This window comes from Pinus tabuliformis, chromosome 8 (assembly GCF_031772625.1).
Source record: "Pinus tabuliformis cultivar Carrire ecotype Pingquan chromosome 8, CPIR1, whole genome shotgun sequence".
Taxonomy (NCBI): domain Eukaryota; kingdom Viridiplantae; phylum Streptophyta; class Pinopsida; order Pinales; family Pinaceae; genus Pinus; species Pinus tabuliformis.
This window is the reverse complement of record NC_142294.1, coordinates 1,388,418,465-1,388,433,326: the sequence shown is the minus strand read 5'-3', so window position 1 is coordinate 1,388,433,326 and position 14,862 is coordinate 1,388,418,465. Positions and strand designations below refer to the sequence as shown.

Here is a 14,862-nt window from a genome sequence, read left to right as displayed (position 1 = left end):
ACCTTATATCAGTTTTGTCGATGGTGTGAGTCACTTCACCAGGAATCTAGCCTTGGCAACTTGGGCCATTTTTACCCCCTTGCATTCGTTAGTCCACTCCAATGGCATTTGCATTGGATCTACCACCAATAACTAGGTCGAATATGATGTTGTGATAGGTTTGTTAGTTGATGCCCTTGACCGTCACATCCTTCACCTTCATGTTTGTCTTGATTCCTTACTACTTGTCATGCAATTGAATGGCATTTATCGTGTGCATAATCCTATCCTATTTAGAAAATATCTACGAGTTAAGCTTTTAGTGCACGAATTTGAATCCATTTCATTCAATCATGTTCCTAGAGCCCGAAATCACTATGTATATACCATTTCTAATAACATTCTAAATTGGCATTTATCACATGTAAGTAGACATCCATAAACAAATGGTGGACCACAATTGTCACAAAATGATGCATAATCATAAATATGAATCGTAATATAGTGTTTTGAGTCAACTACTCTAAATACGTCTAACATGCTCACTTGCATGTTATCATAAAACAAAAATGGGGACCCACATGTCCCTATGCCTAATCACTATCATCTGGAGGCTCCCGGGCCAACGGCTCCATTCCCCCAACCCGTAGATCTCATATTGCATAACCGGTCATCACAAGGCACCGCGTGATTCCTCCCCACACCGAGGGAAGACCTATGCACTCATTTGTATACCTATCTTCTAGCTCATTCCATTCAGTCTATCACCCCAGTCAATAACACGTCAAATCTGCGTCGGAGATCCTCCAGTAGAGCAACATCATCTAGTCTTTGTTGTGATGAGGTACCACCTTGATCTGTAGCCCCTGGCACTGCGGCTCGTCCCATGTATCCTGTCAGCCTCACTAGTGTTATATATGCATACCACAAAGTTTAGAAATCAGTACCACATACATATATTTCTAAAAATATAAATGCATCAACTGTATAGCAACTTTCACTTACCATCTGGGCCCCATGCTCGTTCTGGTGGAATTGGTAAGTCAAGATCCCCCTGATAGTTCATGCGACTGTATGGATAGTCATATATGTATAGTGGCATTTAGTCCCAATGAGCGAAAAACTCAAGTTGGAACACTCGTCTGACTCCCCCTCCTCCACCTCGTCTAAGTAGTTACCCCCAACAGTGCATCATGGGCGTCCTGTGGGCGCCCATCACAGATTTGAACATTAAGTCGAATAGTGGGGATTTTCTCAAAGAAGAGTGAGCATAAAACTATCCCAAATGAACAACTATCATTGGTCCTCCATTTGCATAATGTCAATTGTCGTTTCAATGACAACAACATCATCTGGGCCCACCCATAGTAGGTCCCTCCCAGTACACTCTCTGAGTCATTGATCTGTATGGTTGTGCCATTTGCACGACTCCCCGATACACAGTGACGATCAACAAACTCATCTATATGCCTCCCATGAGGCAGCACTGGATGTATCTCCCCTACCACCCCCAAGGGGGGCAGTCCTGTCAGAAAATATATGTCTTGGATCATGATCTTGATCCTGTGCCCTTGTACTACAAAGGCCTCCTGATCTGGGTCCCAGTAACTCACTATCCTTGACAACAAGGGCTCACCAACCCTCATCATAGGGTTCTCTAAGAACTTCAACATGCCATATCGTGCCAACACCCCTCTCACTGCTTGATTCCCCTGAATCTCAACACGGAGGGACTCCAAATCTCGTTCTCGCCATGATACCTTCAGCTTTGCCATACCTGCAAAATACCATTATGTTTTTTCAGTCCAGAGTCAAAGGCATGCATGTACAGTACTTAGCTTCAACTCCCAGCAGACCACCAGTCCTACCCATCCTCTCAGCCCAGAACACAGTTTTTGCCTTCAAAATTGTGTTGGACACACTTGCGGGCCCATTCCTGTGCTCTAAGGCAAAAATTAGGCCCCCAAAAGCGAGTTGTGATTGTGAGGATGAGCAAGGGTCCCCCATAAACAACTGAAGCCCTAATCTAAAAATAATCTACGTTCCAACTCGCAGATCCTAATTACGTCGTTCAGTTTGTCTGCTACAATCTCCAAAAGATTTAGGGTCTTCTTCTCCTCCCCAAATTCTCCACAACTCACTAAGCAAATGAATTGGATTTGGAGGCAAAAGGCCCTTTTTAAGTTTTTATAGGAAAAACACTAGTTTTTCGATCGCCCATTGGGACCAAACTGTAGCTCTATTTAACAAACCATCAGCGCTGTTGGAAAGCTCTCACTGAGTACTATAATGGGTTTCTCTTTTTTTTTGGTAATTTGAAACTTCACCTAGAAGCCATTTTTTCCACGAGGTCTCACTTTGTCACCTCTTAAAACTGAATCTCTTCATTTAAGCCACCCGTACTCTGGTACCACTTTACCTTTGTATTGGTTGACTCACGTGTCGATTTTCGTCATGAGTAACCATCATTTACTCATGTTTTCATGGCCCCCTCCGAGACTCCCCATGTGGCAACATCGAGTCACCCTTCTACAGAACATCCGAGATGTGTCACCCTTCTACAGAACATCCGAGATGTGTCACCCTTGTACTTATGGAGTTTGTTCCAAGTCCCCTAGAGTCTCGTTACAATGTTTCATTTGTCGTCATGTCGCATCCTCCCATTTTACTCATTTAGCCTCCAACTGTAATACTATGTCTTTGCCGAACCCCCGTTTGAGTCACTAACCATCCTCTCTGGAATCATGTTAGTCATTGGCAGGTCAACCATTCTTATTATGCTCTAACAAGGGAAGTCGTCAGTGTGCCACCCATCTTGTTTCCTTCCATCACCATCCCTAGTGTCATCCCATCAATCACTCTACTATGATCCCTCGTGCCTTTGTTGAGGATTCCTTATTGCCTTAACTCTGGCGGGCCCTCTTCTGTCAAACTCATCACATTGATACCAGAAGAGTGGTCTAGAGGGTGGTGTATGTTGGTCTCAACTTCCATCTTTGTTTGGTGCCTCAGTTCAAGCAAAGGGACTCATTATTGTCCTTTGACTTTGTTGTTTCTCATGTGCTCGACATCAGCTCCTTATCGCACGATTGACATTCGTACACTTGACGGTTCGGTGATCCAGCTGATTGTCCCAGTGATTCCCGGGTATGTGTGAGATGTTTCAAACATCATGAGGGGGTGGTCCTTCAGGTAGCCCCCCACATGCCCAAATGACCACAAATGTTGATCCAGCCTCAAATGTAGTTCCGCAAATGTGATTCATTTAAAGTCTTTCCAATTGGGTTAATGCATTGGATATTTTAATTATTGCTTTCTATTTTGGATCATCTATTCTTTTATTGCAAGTTTTCCATTTTTATTGCAAATTTAAATCACAAGAAGCCATTAACTGGTTGTTAGGGTCACTTGTCACTTAGTGACTTAAGTGAAGTGTTTTCGGTACACCTTCCAAGAAATATCACACTAACACTCTTCGTCACAGTTCACATTCCAAACCATAACACTAACAGATTAGGTGTCCAACATCCCCCCCTACCTTCATTAGAAGGTGTTTATTTGAGTCCAAGAAGAGATGTGACATATAAATGTGGATAGCAATCAGTGGCTAGATGTGCTCTCTAAAATGGTGGTTTAAGGAAAACCACAAACAAAATGATGTAGCAAAAATAGAAGTATCCTTTGTTGATGGTAGTTTAAGGCTAGCCACCAACTCTTGAACTTGGCTCAAAGTAGTTCCTTAATTTTGTTTCTAACTAGAAATTGAAGTCTTCTACGAAGTGGAAGAACTCCCTGAATATGGTTTAAAGATGACCACAAACTGATGAATGGTGGTTTGAAATTGACCAAAAATTGTTGGAATTTTGCCTCTAAGGCTCAACGGTTTCCAAAACTCCAAATCTAGCAAGAAGTTGTTTGTATTCTACTAATTCGAAGTTCCCACAGATGGTGATTTGAAGATGACTGGAAACTAATCGCAATTTGGAGATAACCGCAAAATGAATCACACTCATGGCTTTGATTTTGGCTACAACGGTGATTTTGGTTCAAGCTTGAGGATCTAGTTTTAGATGTTGCTCAAGCTCACTCGTACATGCTTGATTAATAAGGCTTCAAAACTAGAAGTCTCATTGTCAATAACTAATATCATGCCCCCTCATCAAATACAAGGTGAGAGGATGAAAATCTTTCCGCAAAACTCACATAGGTGAAGAAGCCTCACTGTTAATAACTAATATCATCCCCCCTCATCAAATACAAGGTGAGAGGGTGAAAATCTTTCCACAAAAATCACATAGTTGAAGATCAAAAACTATTATCCTCCATGTGGCCAACTCAATGAGGGTTTCAGCTTCTATCGAAAATACACCCTTTTACAAGACAATTTAACTAAGAAACTTACAAAAATCACCATTTGTAAGTCACCCATTGTTCCTGATTCTAGAAGCAAATATATCTAGGACTAAATATAAAACAACGTCATGTTCCCCTTGTTGCACCTATTTTGTCACAAGTCCAAGGAAGCAATTGTGCAAAAATTTCGAAGATCAAAATCATCAGCCAACGACTTATCGTGTCATTGTAAACCCAATTTTTGCAAATTGTAATGTAAATTATGCTAGTACGACCATTTAATTATGTAACAACCTAGGTAAGCCTATGATTTTGGCAGAACTTCATCCTAGGAGGTTTTTTAACCTCATTGATTACCTGTGTTTCTAAACACAGCTAATCGAAAGAGTTTTTTCCCTCCAGCTTAAACCCCAAAGCTAGGGTGGAATTTATGGTCAAAGTCTTAAGTAAATACTAGTGTTCTTAGTCAATTCTATTGTAAAAGTGATTTGGGAATAATTTAAGTTATTTGGCTAAATTATTTTATTACAAGTGAGCTAGTCTACTAGATCATAGTGTGTCGCATAATTGGATATAAATTATGAGGATCTATAACAAACGAGTATTCCCCCTTTGAGGGTTGAGTTATTGTAATATCTGATGTAAAAATATTTTAGTGCATGGTCTCTCGCAATCAAACACCATGACTAAAGTATTTGAGAGTGGAAAAATAATTAATCCCCAAGTGTCAATTAATTAAAAAAATTAAACCTTAAGCCAAAAAATTAATTAATTTAGAGCCAAAAAATAATCTTAGAAAAATGACCGAAAAATTCGTGGGTCAAAAAGAAGTTAATTTTTGGAGGTCCCCCACCAAGGCAAAAATGGATTTTTTTTTTTTAAATTAAGCCCTTGGACCTTGGTGGTTAAGTCTAAGTCAAATTTTTGAGGAAATTAATCTAAAAAATCAATTTTTGGATTAATAAAAAATGGTTTTAATGAAAAATTAGAAAATTCCTCAAAAATAAATATTTTCAACGACAGAGATTAAAAGTTGATCAAATATTTATCGACTTTCGAGATTATTTTGACATGGATCAAGCCAACTAGTCGTTATTTTCCACTTTGATGGATTTCTCTATAAATAAAAGGCATTTTGCTTCTATACATCATCTTTGGCGGATTTAATTTTATAAACGCTAGTGTAAAGCCATTGTTCTGCTAAGAACGTTTGAATTTCATAATAAAAGACATTAGGTTACAGTTCATGGTGTCTGTGTCTCATTGATCTGTGTTATGTGTTGATATGTGCTTTCCTATATTGTGCTTCAATATTATATGAATTGTTATTTCATTTGTAGGTTGTTCATCCAGTCATTTGGTCCTTAATTGATATAAAGCAAGTTGACTCCATAAGGCACTAGTCTCATTGATAATTAAATCCAATCTTTAAAAGCTTGTTCATCAACCAAGTGGCTAGGCCATTCAATCATGTCTCTCGAACTTGTTGGTTGCCAACTTGTCTTTCATTTCCATCTTCCATAGGGACTATCGCCCATAGCCTATTGTTGGGAGACAGCTAGAACAGAGAGGTCGAGGATCAGACTGGCAACCCCCAACCTAAGTCGTCGCACTGTGCCTGTACAATCTGAGTGACAACACCCCCTACCATCAAAACATAGTTTGGAGTCATGTCATTCCAATAGAATTGCTCCTGTCAGAGACGAAAGACCATTTAGTTATGCATTCAAGCAACCGTTGTTCATCCAGTCATTTGGTCCTTAATTGATATAAAGCAAGTTGACTCCATAAGGCACTGGTCTCATTGATAATTAAATACAATCTCTAAAAGCTTGTTGAATCAACCAAGTGGCTATGCCATTCAATCGTGTCTCCCGAACTTGTTGGTTGTCAACTTGTCTTTTATCTCCATCTTCCATAGGGACTACCGCCCTTAGCCCATTGTTGGGAGACAACTAGAATGGAGAGGTCGGGGATCAAAGTGGCAATCCCCAACCTAAGTCATTGTTGCATCGTGCCTGTACAATTTGAGCGACAACACCTCCTACCATCAAAAAATAGTTTGGAGTCATGCCATTCCAATAGAATTGCTCATGTCAGAGATGAAAGACCATTTAGTTATGTTTAGGATGTACACCTCTATTGATTTGAGGGAATGTAAAACTAACACACTTTTCTATACAGCTATAGGTTACAACCATATGTTAGAATTCCATGCACCCCAAGTCTAGTCTATGCTTTAGCCATTGTTGGGAGACAACTAGAACGGAGAGGTCAAGGATCAGAGGGGCAACCCCCGACCTAAGTCATTGTTGCATCGTGCCTGTACAATCTGAGCGACAACACCTCCTACCATCAAAAAATAGTTTGGAGTCATGCCATTCCAATAGAATTGCTCATGTGAGAGATGAAAGACCATTTAGTTATGTTTGGGATGTACACCTCTATTGATTTGAGGGAATGTAAAACTAACACACTTTTCTATACAGCTATAGGTTACAACCATATGTTAGAATTCCATGCACCACAAGTCTAGTCTATGCTTTAGCTAGAAAACATAAACACACTTAAAATAACTAACTTTAAAATATGCACATTGGAAATTACACCAACAATTAGATCAATATATAGTACACAAGATATATGCCCAAAACTTATTTTCTTATATGTCCATTAACAAGAAAATACACAGGGCTCCCATACTAAGGATAAAAGAGACATCCTTTTACATCCTTGTACAATGCCAAATATTAGGTCAATCCTTTGACCATTTCACCTAGGCCTGAGGCTTTGTCCTCTATGCCTTTCTTGCCCAAATATCAACACTTACAGTGCTCTAACAACATTGTTGTAGTAAACAAAGGCATTACCAGCCCTCCTTAGATTTAACAAAACATTTATCTGCTTACCTAACGTTCCTTATACAGCCTTCCTATAGCAGACAACCACCTTTTCTCTCCATGACCAACATGTTGTCCTTTGCAACTAGCCTCTTCAACTCTGTTCAAGCCTCCCTTAGTCCTCAACCAACCTCTACAAGCCCTCGTTGTTGTGTTTTCCTTTCTGCTACATAACTAAGGTTTAGTCCAACCCTTCCTGCACTACAGCCTACATCTTAGGCCTTTAAACCACTTAGCTACACCTACGACGTGTCTCTTTTAGCCCTTGCAGCCTCTTGTTCTAGTTGTAGCTTGACCTCATCCTCCCTTTTCTAGCATCGACCCCCCTACACAAACCTCAGTCTTTCTTGTTCTAGTTGCAGCTAGACCTACCAAGCCTCATTCGGGCTACAATCAACATCCTTCAAGCTATGGCCTATACAAAACATGGTCCAACCCTTATTCAACCAAACTTCTCCACAGCTAGCCCTTCTTCGTGCAACTCCTTTTGCTACCTGCAGCCAAGTCACATCCAGCCTCTTTCACAACACACAAGAAGAATGATCCTTTATTGCTCCTTGTCCTCCAAACCTCTCCATTGGTTTGTAGCTTATACTTGTCCTTAGGTCTCTTAAGAAGCCTTGTTGTCCTTCAAGGAACCTCCAATCTCAACCTCAACATTAAATTAGAATAATAGATTATTTCCTTAGGTTCAAAGCCCACTCACTTTGAGTCCAAAACCCCCAACTTGGGTGCAAAGCCCAGTCACTTTGGGTCCAAAGCCCTCAACTTGGGTGCAAAACCCACTCACTTTGGGTCCAAAGCCCTCAACTTGGGTGCAAAGCCCACACACTCATCTTTGTGGGTGTTTCTCTCTCAAAAGTCTACCACCAAAGGGCATGTGAGAGTACCTCCTAATGCTAACCAATTTCAACAACCTCTACTGATTTGAGGGAATGTAGAACTAACACACTTTCCTATCTGTAAAACTATAAGTTACAACTTTGTTAATAGACATATTAAAAATGGTTGGAAAAAACTCCTTAAGCCTCAACAATAACAACATGGGGATGATCATCTTTGCTATTGTATAATTATAACTATGATAAATGGAAAATGGATAGAAAAAACAATTTCTTTAATCTCCAATAACGATGACAACATGATGATAATGATGACAACATGACGATAACGCTCTAATCCTTATAACTGGGAAGGCTTCAAGAACACATGTTTATCCAAATTTGTTTATTACCTTTTTGTGTGTTCAACGCAAACGATCAGGTTCACTCATGCATACAGAGATCTAAATGTATTTGGTGATTCTTTCCACTGAGACATTTCAAGTAGAGATCATAATTTTTAAGACCAAAACTGGGTTTTGAACAACCCACCTATCTAACCGGGTTTTGAGCCAAAACTAAATTGAATGAAAGTCAATGAACCAGATTTCAAACTATTAGAGACAAAATATGCGAAGTTTGCTCATATTTATACCATGTAAGGGTGAATATATCAAAATGGCACTGAGTGCAATACATATCAACAACAAAATAAAATCTCTAAATTCAAATTTCGCTTAATTTGAAGGCAATTTAAATATTCAGTCCACATTTGGCGAATCTTAATCGGAATGTGAACTCAGCCTCATATTTGGACTTCAAGGAAAATAAAATTGGCAAAAAATAGGGGTTTTGTTTGAATTCAGCCCCAAAATTTGACAAGGAAAAATTTTGAACAATTTAAACAAAAAAAGAGCCATCACCAGTTCCCCATAGTTTTCACACGGAAACCCCTTCATGCAATTGCATATTGTTCCATAGTCCACTCAACCCAATTCCAGCTTCCTCTGCTTGACGAGTTTCCTCCCCATAGCAGCACAGCTGCATACTCCTCTACAAGTCTGCCCAACCAAGTGTCAGACTCCCATGTGAGTCTACCCAATGAGTTTCCTCCTCATGGGCCGCAGACACACAGCCCTCCACTCAATGTGAATATATATGTTTTATTTTTTTATTTAATCATGTGTTGAATTCAATGCCAAATTTTATGACAAAAAATTCACTAATATTTTTTTTATCAAACTTCAAGCTCCTTGAAACTCAAATTCAAATTCAAACCAAGTGACTTAGCTCCTAGTCTATCAATTGGACCTAGCTCACGTAGTAGAGAGGAGTTCTTATCACGTCCAACCGAATTGTAACTTACTGATATATTTGCTGTTAGTGAGCTGTTGATTGGGGCTCAACATGAGCTAATTGTTGATTGAAGCTGGCAAGGTACCAGCAATCTTATTCTAGCCTACAAGCTGGAGAGTAGGAGCATAGCAATATGGAGAAAAAAAAGGATCACTCCTAGTCTTCACACTCAACCCAACTAAATTTCCTTCAACCAAGAGAGTTCAGGCACCAGAAATAAATATATAGGCCGGTGCTCAGATCTAACCAAATCATCAATCATGACCAACCATGTGGTCTAAGCCAATGTCATAAAATCATATTAAAGTTATTGACGTTGATTGTGATGGTTCCCAGTAATCTAGCAATCAAATTTGACTAGGTTGTTGACAAAACTTGACTAAGGCTTCAATGCTCAAACAGTCAACCTGGTGTCAACATCTCGTGCCCAATTTTTGGTGTGGCATGACGTCAACCTGTGCTTCAATACAAATGTCTTTTTCTATCCTTTAACTCATTCCATTTTGTTATGATCACACTCACACCTGACTTTGGATTACTTTACCCCTGCACACTTCACTAATGTGCACTTATGCCAAATTACATTTAGTGCACACCTACACTTCATGTTTCCATGCGCTTTAATATCTTTAGCACATTCAAATCTACAAGCTAAAATCTCTTAGAGGCAAAGCTTCCATGGATCCAATATCATGTTATACTCATACATGCACAAACACCCTATGTTATGAAATGCCAGAGGGGGCAAATAATAAATCATTAAAGAATAGCAAACCAAAGAGGCAAAATTTGAAGAAAATGTACTCCTCAATTCATGAAATACTACAAAAGTGTGCATGGGAGATGTACATAAAGGAAAATGCTTGCAATACTTTTGGAAAAAGATTACCTGTTCAGCACTATGAATCAAGACAGTACCCTTGGTTTCTGTAGCTGATGTATCTATACCTCCACCAAAGACTGCAACCTGATAAACACAAGAATATGAGAAATTGGGTTAGTGTTGGTTATATCATATCATATATTGTTCTTTATACTTCTTGCGAACAGATATTAAATCAAAATCAGGGAAGCTCAGATATTCAAGTAACATGAATAAAAGGGGCCAATGAGCATCAGAGATTATTCATGCATCAGCAACGCTGGGGGCAAGGTACCTTGGTTACAACAAATCTCAACACCTACAGGCTACAAAAGAGACCCATCTCCAAACATATGGAAAGCTTAGTAATTGAATGGTTTGAATAAACTGTTTCTTGCAAATACCCAGAGCAAGGTCACTCAATCATAAATGTCTCAGTTGTTCTAACATTCAACAGCGATTGAACACTGAAATATTCTGACTAAATGAATGCATACAGTAGGTTTTACACCATCATATAAACAAGCTTTCAAGTTGGAAAGAAATTTGCATTGGAACATCTAAAGCATCACAAAAGATATTTGGATTTGTAAATTATAACAATTGATGGCAATGTAAGTCAGATAAGAATAAAAACAACAACTAAATTGATGCTATATGGGGAAGAAAAAGTCAACACAAGAAACCAGTGACCCTGGAGACAACACAGGCTAATTTTGAAGCAATGAACAAACAGATCTAATGATTAATCCGATGGACATACACCCTGGGGTTTGATCTTTCTCAGCCCCTTTATAAATACATTCACAATCATAAAGGACTAATTGTTAAATCCATATCGTTCACAAATATAGGATTGAAATTCAGACCTTGGCTTTCTCAATGTGCTTGATAGTTCCAACAGCATCATTTTCAAGACCATACCACGAACCACAGTGCATTCATGCAAACCCCCACCAAGGAGTTTTGCAACTCGCACATTATCCACATTGAAATTCACTGGATTCTTGGGGCAAACTTGAATACATGCCTGCAAACTTGAGATAATTAGACTGTTGCATTACTGACAAGTAACTCATAATACATGAAAAATACAGTTAATAGTTTTCTTACATCTGCAATAAGAGGGCAAAGAATGCTTTCTTGTCCAAATTGCTTGCTGGCAACAGGTGCTTTAATCCTAAGGATTACTTGCTCTTTATTCCTAACATCCATTGTTTCTGAACCTCTCTCTACCAGTTCATCTAGAAGCTCAATTGCCTGAATATAGGAATAAAGGTTATTGACAAATAAGAGAACATAGAACTATGTTGATACTCTATAATATACTTCAAACATAGATAGACAGTGAAATGATAAAAAGGAAACACCCCTGTACTTCTATCTACCTTTGCAACCAATCAAAGGCTAATCACCTTATTTATTGCTTTTGTGTAACCACTTATTATCTCACTGGGATGCAAGCCTGTTCTAATAAGCTCTTCAGCTCCTTGAAGAAGCTCTCCTGCAAATGATATCGTCAAATTGGCACCATCTCCAATTTCTTCCTGTTGAGCTTTACCTGCCAACACCAAGAGCTTTGCTGCGGGATGCTGCACCTCAAGTTCATTTACTATAGTAGCAGCATCATTTGTGATAAAAAGTTTGTCTAGGTGGTTAATGACCATTTTATTCATACCTGGAAAAAAGACAGTTCAAGCATCATAAGAATAACATGAACAAGAGAACCAACACAGACCAGCTACTTAGCTTCTGTTGTTACATGGCTATTTTAAAATGGCATCATAATCTCCAGAAAATGTATTTTGGACAGTAATTTAGTTTTTATACCCACAGAGAATTCAATTTGACAAATATAATGTTATCCCAATCGAAATTACTGGATACAAAATTTAGTTACCACATATTTCTGTGTATCTCCTAATCGCTTGTATTAGCATGTGAAAAATACAGCCAACACTTCAATTGGTGACTGCATGATAATAAAAACCCTCATTTTTTTCCTATATGAACAGATTTAAGATTTGATTCCTATATTTACCACGCCTCCTGTTTCTTGTCCTACTTTCAAGATATGTTTTTAGTGTTTGTCTCACTCAGATCCATCTATTTCACAGACTCGTCGTGGGTTTTTGTTAGAACAAAAAATCTTGACCATAGGATTTAACAATTCATCAATTATCTCATGTTTCATTTTTACTTACCATCACCAACCATTCATCTCAGATTTTCCAACAACAATATCTAGCATTTTGAAAGTTTTATTACAGAGCATTTTTCGAATGGCAAAGAAATTTTCCAGACTTCCTTAATTGAACTGGTTTCCAATGTTCCGCCAACTTTACATGAAGTGGGGATGTCAAAACACATCCCACAGACATGTGGAAACACCCCCCCCCCCAACTTTTAGGGAAGGTCTTAGGGGACATTGACGTCTCCAACATAGGTGACCCTTCCCAAAATACTAAAAATTTAAATATATGAAAACTGAAACATCTGTGATATAATGTTAATGATTGAATCAATCACAAATCTGATACATAACATAGTAATATAGTACATACATAATAAAAGATACATGTAATATAACATAATAATCATTACTAATCACAAATCATCTAACATCATTGCATTTGTCATTATATTCAAAAATTCAAAAGATGTAGATCGGTTCTACAAATGACATTGAAGTCACATCAAACATGGTCAAAGAGCATCCAAGCATTCCTCTTTTTTGAAGAAATGCATCCTAGAGTACCCAATTTGCATTGGCAGGGGGGTTTGAAGGGGAGAAGAGTTGTGTTAATCTTGTCTGTTTCCTAGTGCCCCCTTGAAAAGGGAACATGGAAAAATGTACCTGTTCGAGTAACCATGATTCAGGAGCATGAACCCTACCATCAGGAACTCATCCCAGTGCATCACTGCCAATGTCACATGGTTTGGGTTCGAATTCAGGTTCGGCAAATATTAGGTTTGGTTTGAGTTCGAATTTTTTTATGAGGTTCGCCATTAGGTTTGTCAGTGTCTATATACACATATATTAATTTAAAATGAATTATAGGATAAAATAGTAAGAAATCAACATCAGTGAACATAAAAAATTGCTATCACGGACATCAAAACTGCAAGGATAAATTACAAGCCTGAGTTGTGACATGAAGTTATGAGTTCTGCTCTATGGAGTTGGTCAATGGCTATGAGGTTCGCTGAACCTCAAAAAAGTTTTAAGGTTCGCCAAAATTCAAACCTCAAGGTTGAAGTTCGACAAACCTTATGACATAGATCACTGCCTGCTAATTTCTAAATTATCTTGACCGAGTTGTTTAGAGTTGCACTTTCATATCAAGAAGCACTAAAAGCACAATCATTTGGCATTTCTGACTAGTATTGATATCTGAACCATGATGATTATAAATTTGACAGTGAAAGTAGTGGAGTAGCAATGGGGTCTCCACTATCACCAATCTTTTCATGGAAATGTTTGAAAAGAAGTCCACTGACACTTACCCCCCGAAACCAAAAAGATAGAAAAGATACATTGATGATACCAACGTAACATGGTCACATGGAAATATGGAGTTAGACAGGTTCTTGGACCATCTGAATGGAATATCGGAAGACATTAAATTCACCATGGAACAGGAAAATAATAACAGCATTCCTTTCCTGGATGTTCTACTCACCAGAAACAAGGAGGGGACCTTTGGGCATCAACTATTCAGAAAGAAAACACACACCGACAGCTATCACCATGCAGATTCACACCACCATTCAGCACAAAAAATTGGTGTCCTGAATACACTAATCACTAAAGCTTCCAGAATATCTGACAAAGAACAGTTCAAACAAGAAATAGACCACCTAACTAAGGTCATCTGAAGTATTGGATACAGAAAGGAGGACATTACTAGAGCCATCAAAAGAGCTGAAGAAAGATGCCACTCTCAATTCCTCCCTACATCCAGGGTACCATCAATAGAATCGCTAAAGTCCTTGGAAGGAATGGAATTACAACATCATTCAAACCTCTTAAAACCATCTGACACAAGATGAGATACATCGAAGAAAATTTGGACCACCTCTAACTCAAAGGAGAGTACAAGGTTACTTGTTCAGGCAGAATGTATTACATTGGCAAGACAGGTCAGTCCTTCGGGACAAGACTTAAGAGCATGGAGCCGACATAAGAAAGAGGCTACACTCAGCTCTTGTGGAGCATTCTTGCAAGACTATATAAGCATCATTTATGTCTTGAAGACCATCATTTATGACTTGAAGACCATCATTTATAAATGAAGGCCACAACTTCAAATGAAGATTCCAAGAAGCATTGGAAATCATAAAGCACCCCAACAATCTCAATAGGGATGATGGACTAGAAGTTAGCAAGAGCTGGATCCCCTTGCTCACTCAACACTAATCTCTTGATGATCAAGTCTTGGTTCCTATCTCTTTGTTCCCTTGTTCTCTGCTCCTTAATCATTTTTCCTTCCCACTCTTGTATCCTTGAACCTCCTTTGTTTCTGCCTCTCCTCTTCCCTTCCCCTCTTATGTTTCTTTTCATTCCCTTCATCCTGTCTTGTCCCCTCCC

General features: G+C 38.7%; 1 protein-coding gene across 1 annotated transcript in view; it reads right to left on the bottom strand.

The window, feature by feature from the left end:
- LOC149240731 (T-complex protein 1 subunit theta-like) overlaps positions 1-14,862 on the bottom strand; it is an 84,484-nt gene that overhangs the window by 53,198 nt on the left and 16,424 nt on the right. The window contains 5 exon segments of the mRNA XM_089373794.1: positions 10,299-10,376; positions 11,141-11,181; positions 11,184-11,301; positions 11,385-11,531; positions 11,687-11,949. Coding sequence (XP_089229920.1) covers positions 10,299-10,376; positions 11,141-11,181; positions 11,184-11,301; positions 11,385-11,531; positions 11,687-11,949 — 647 coding nt within the window.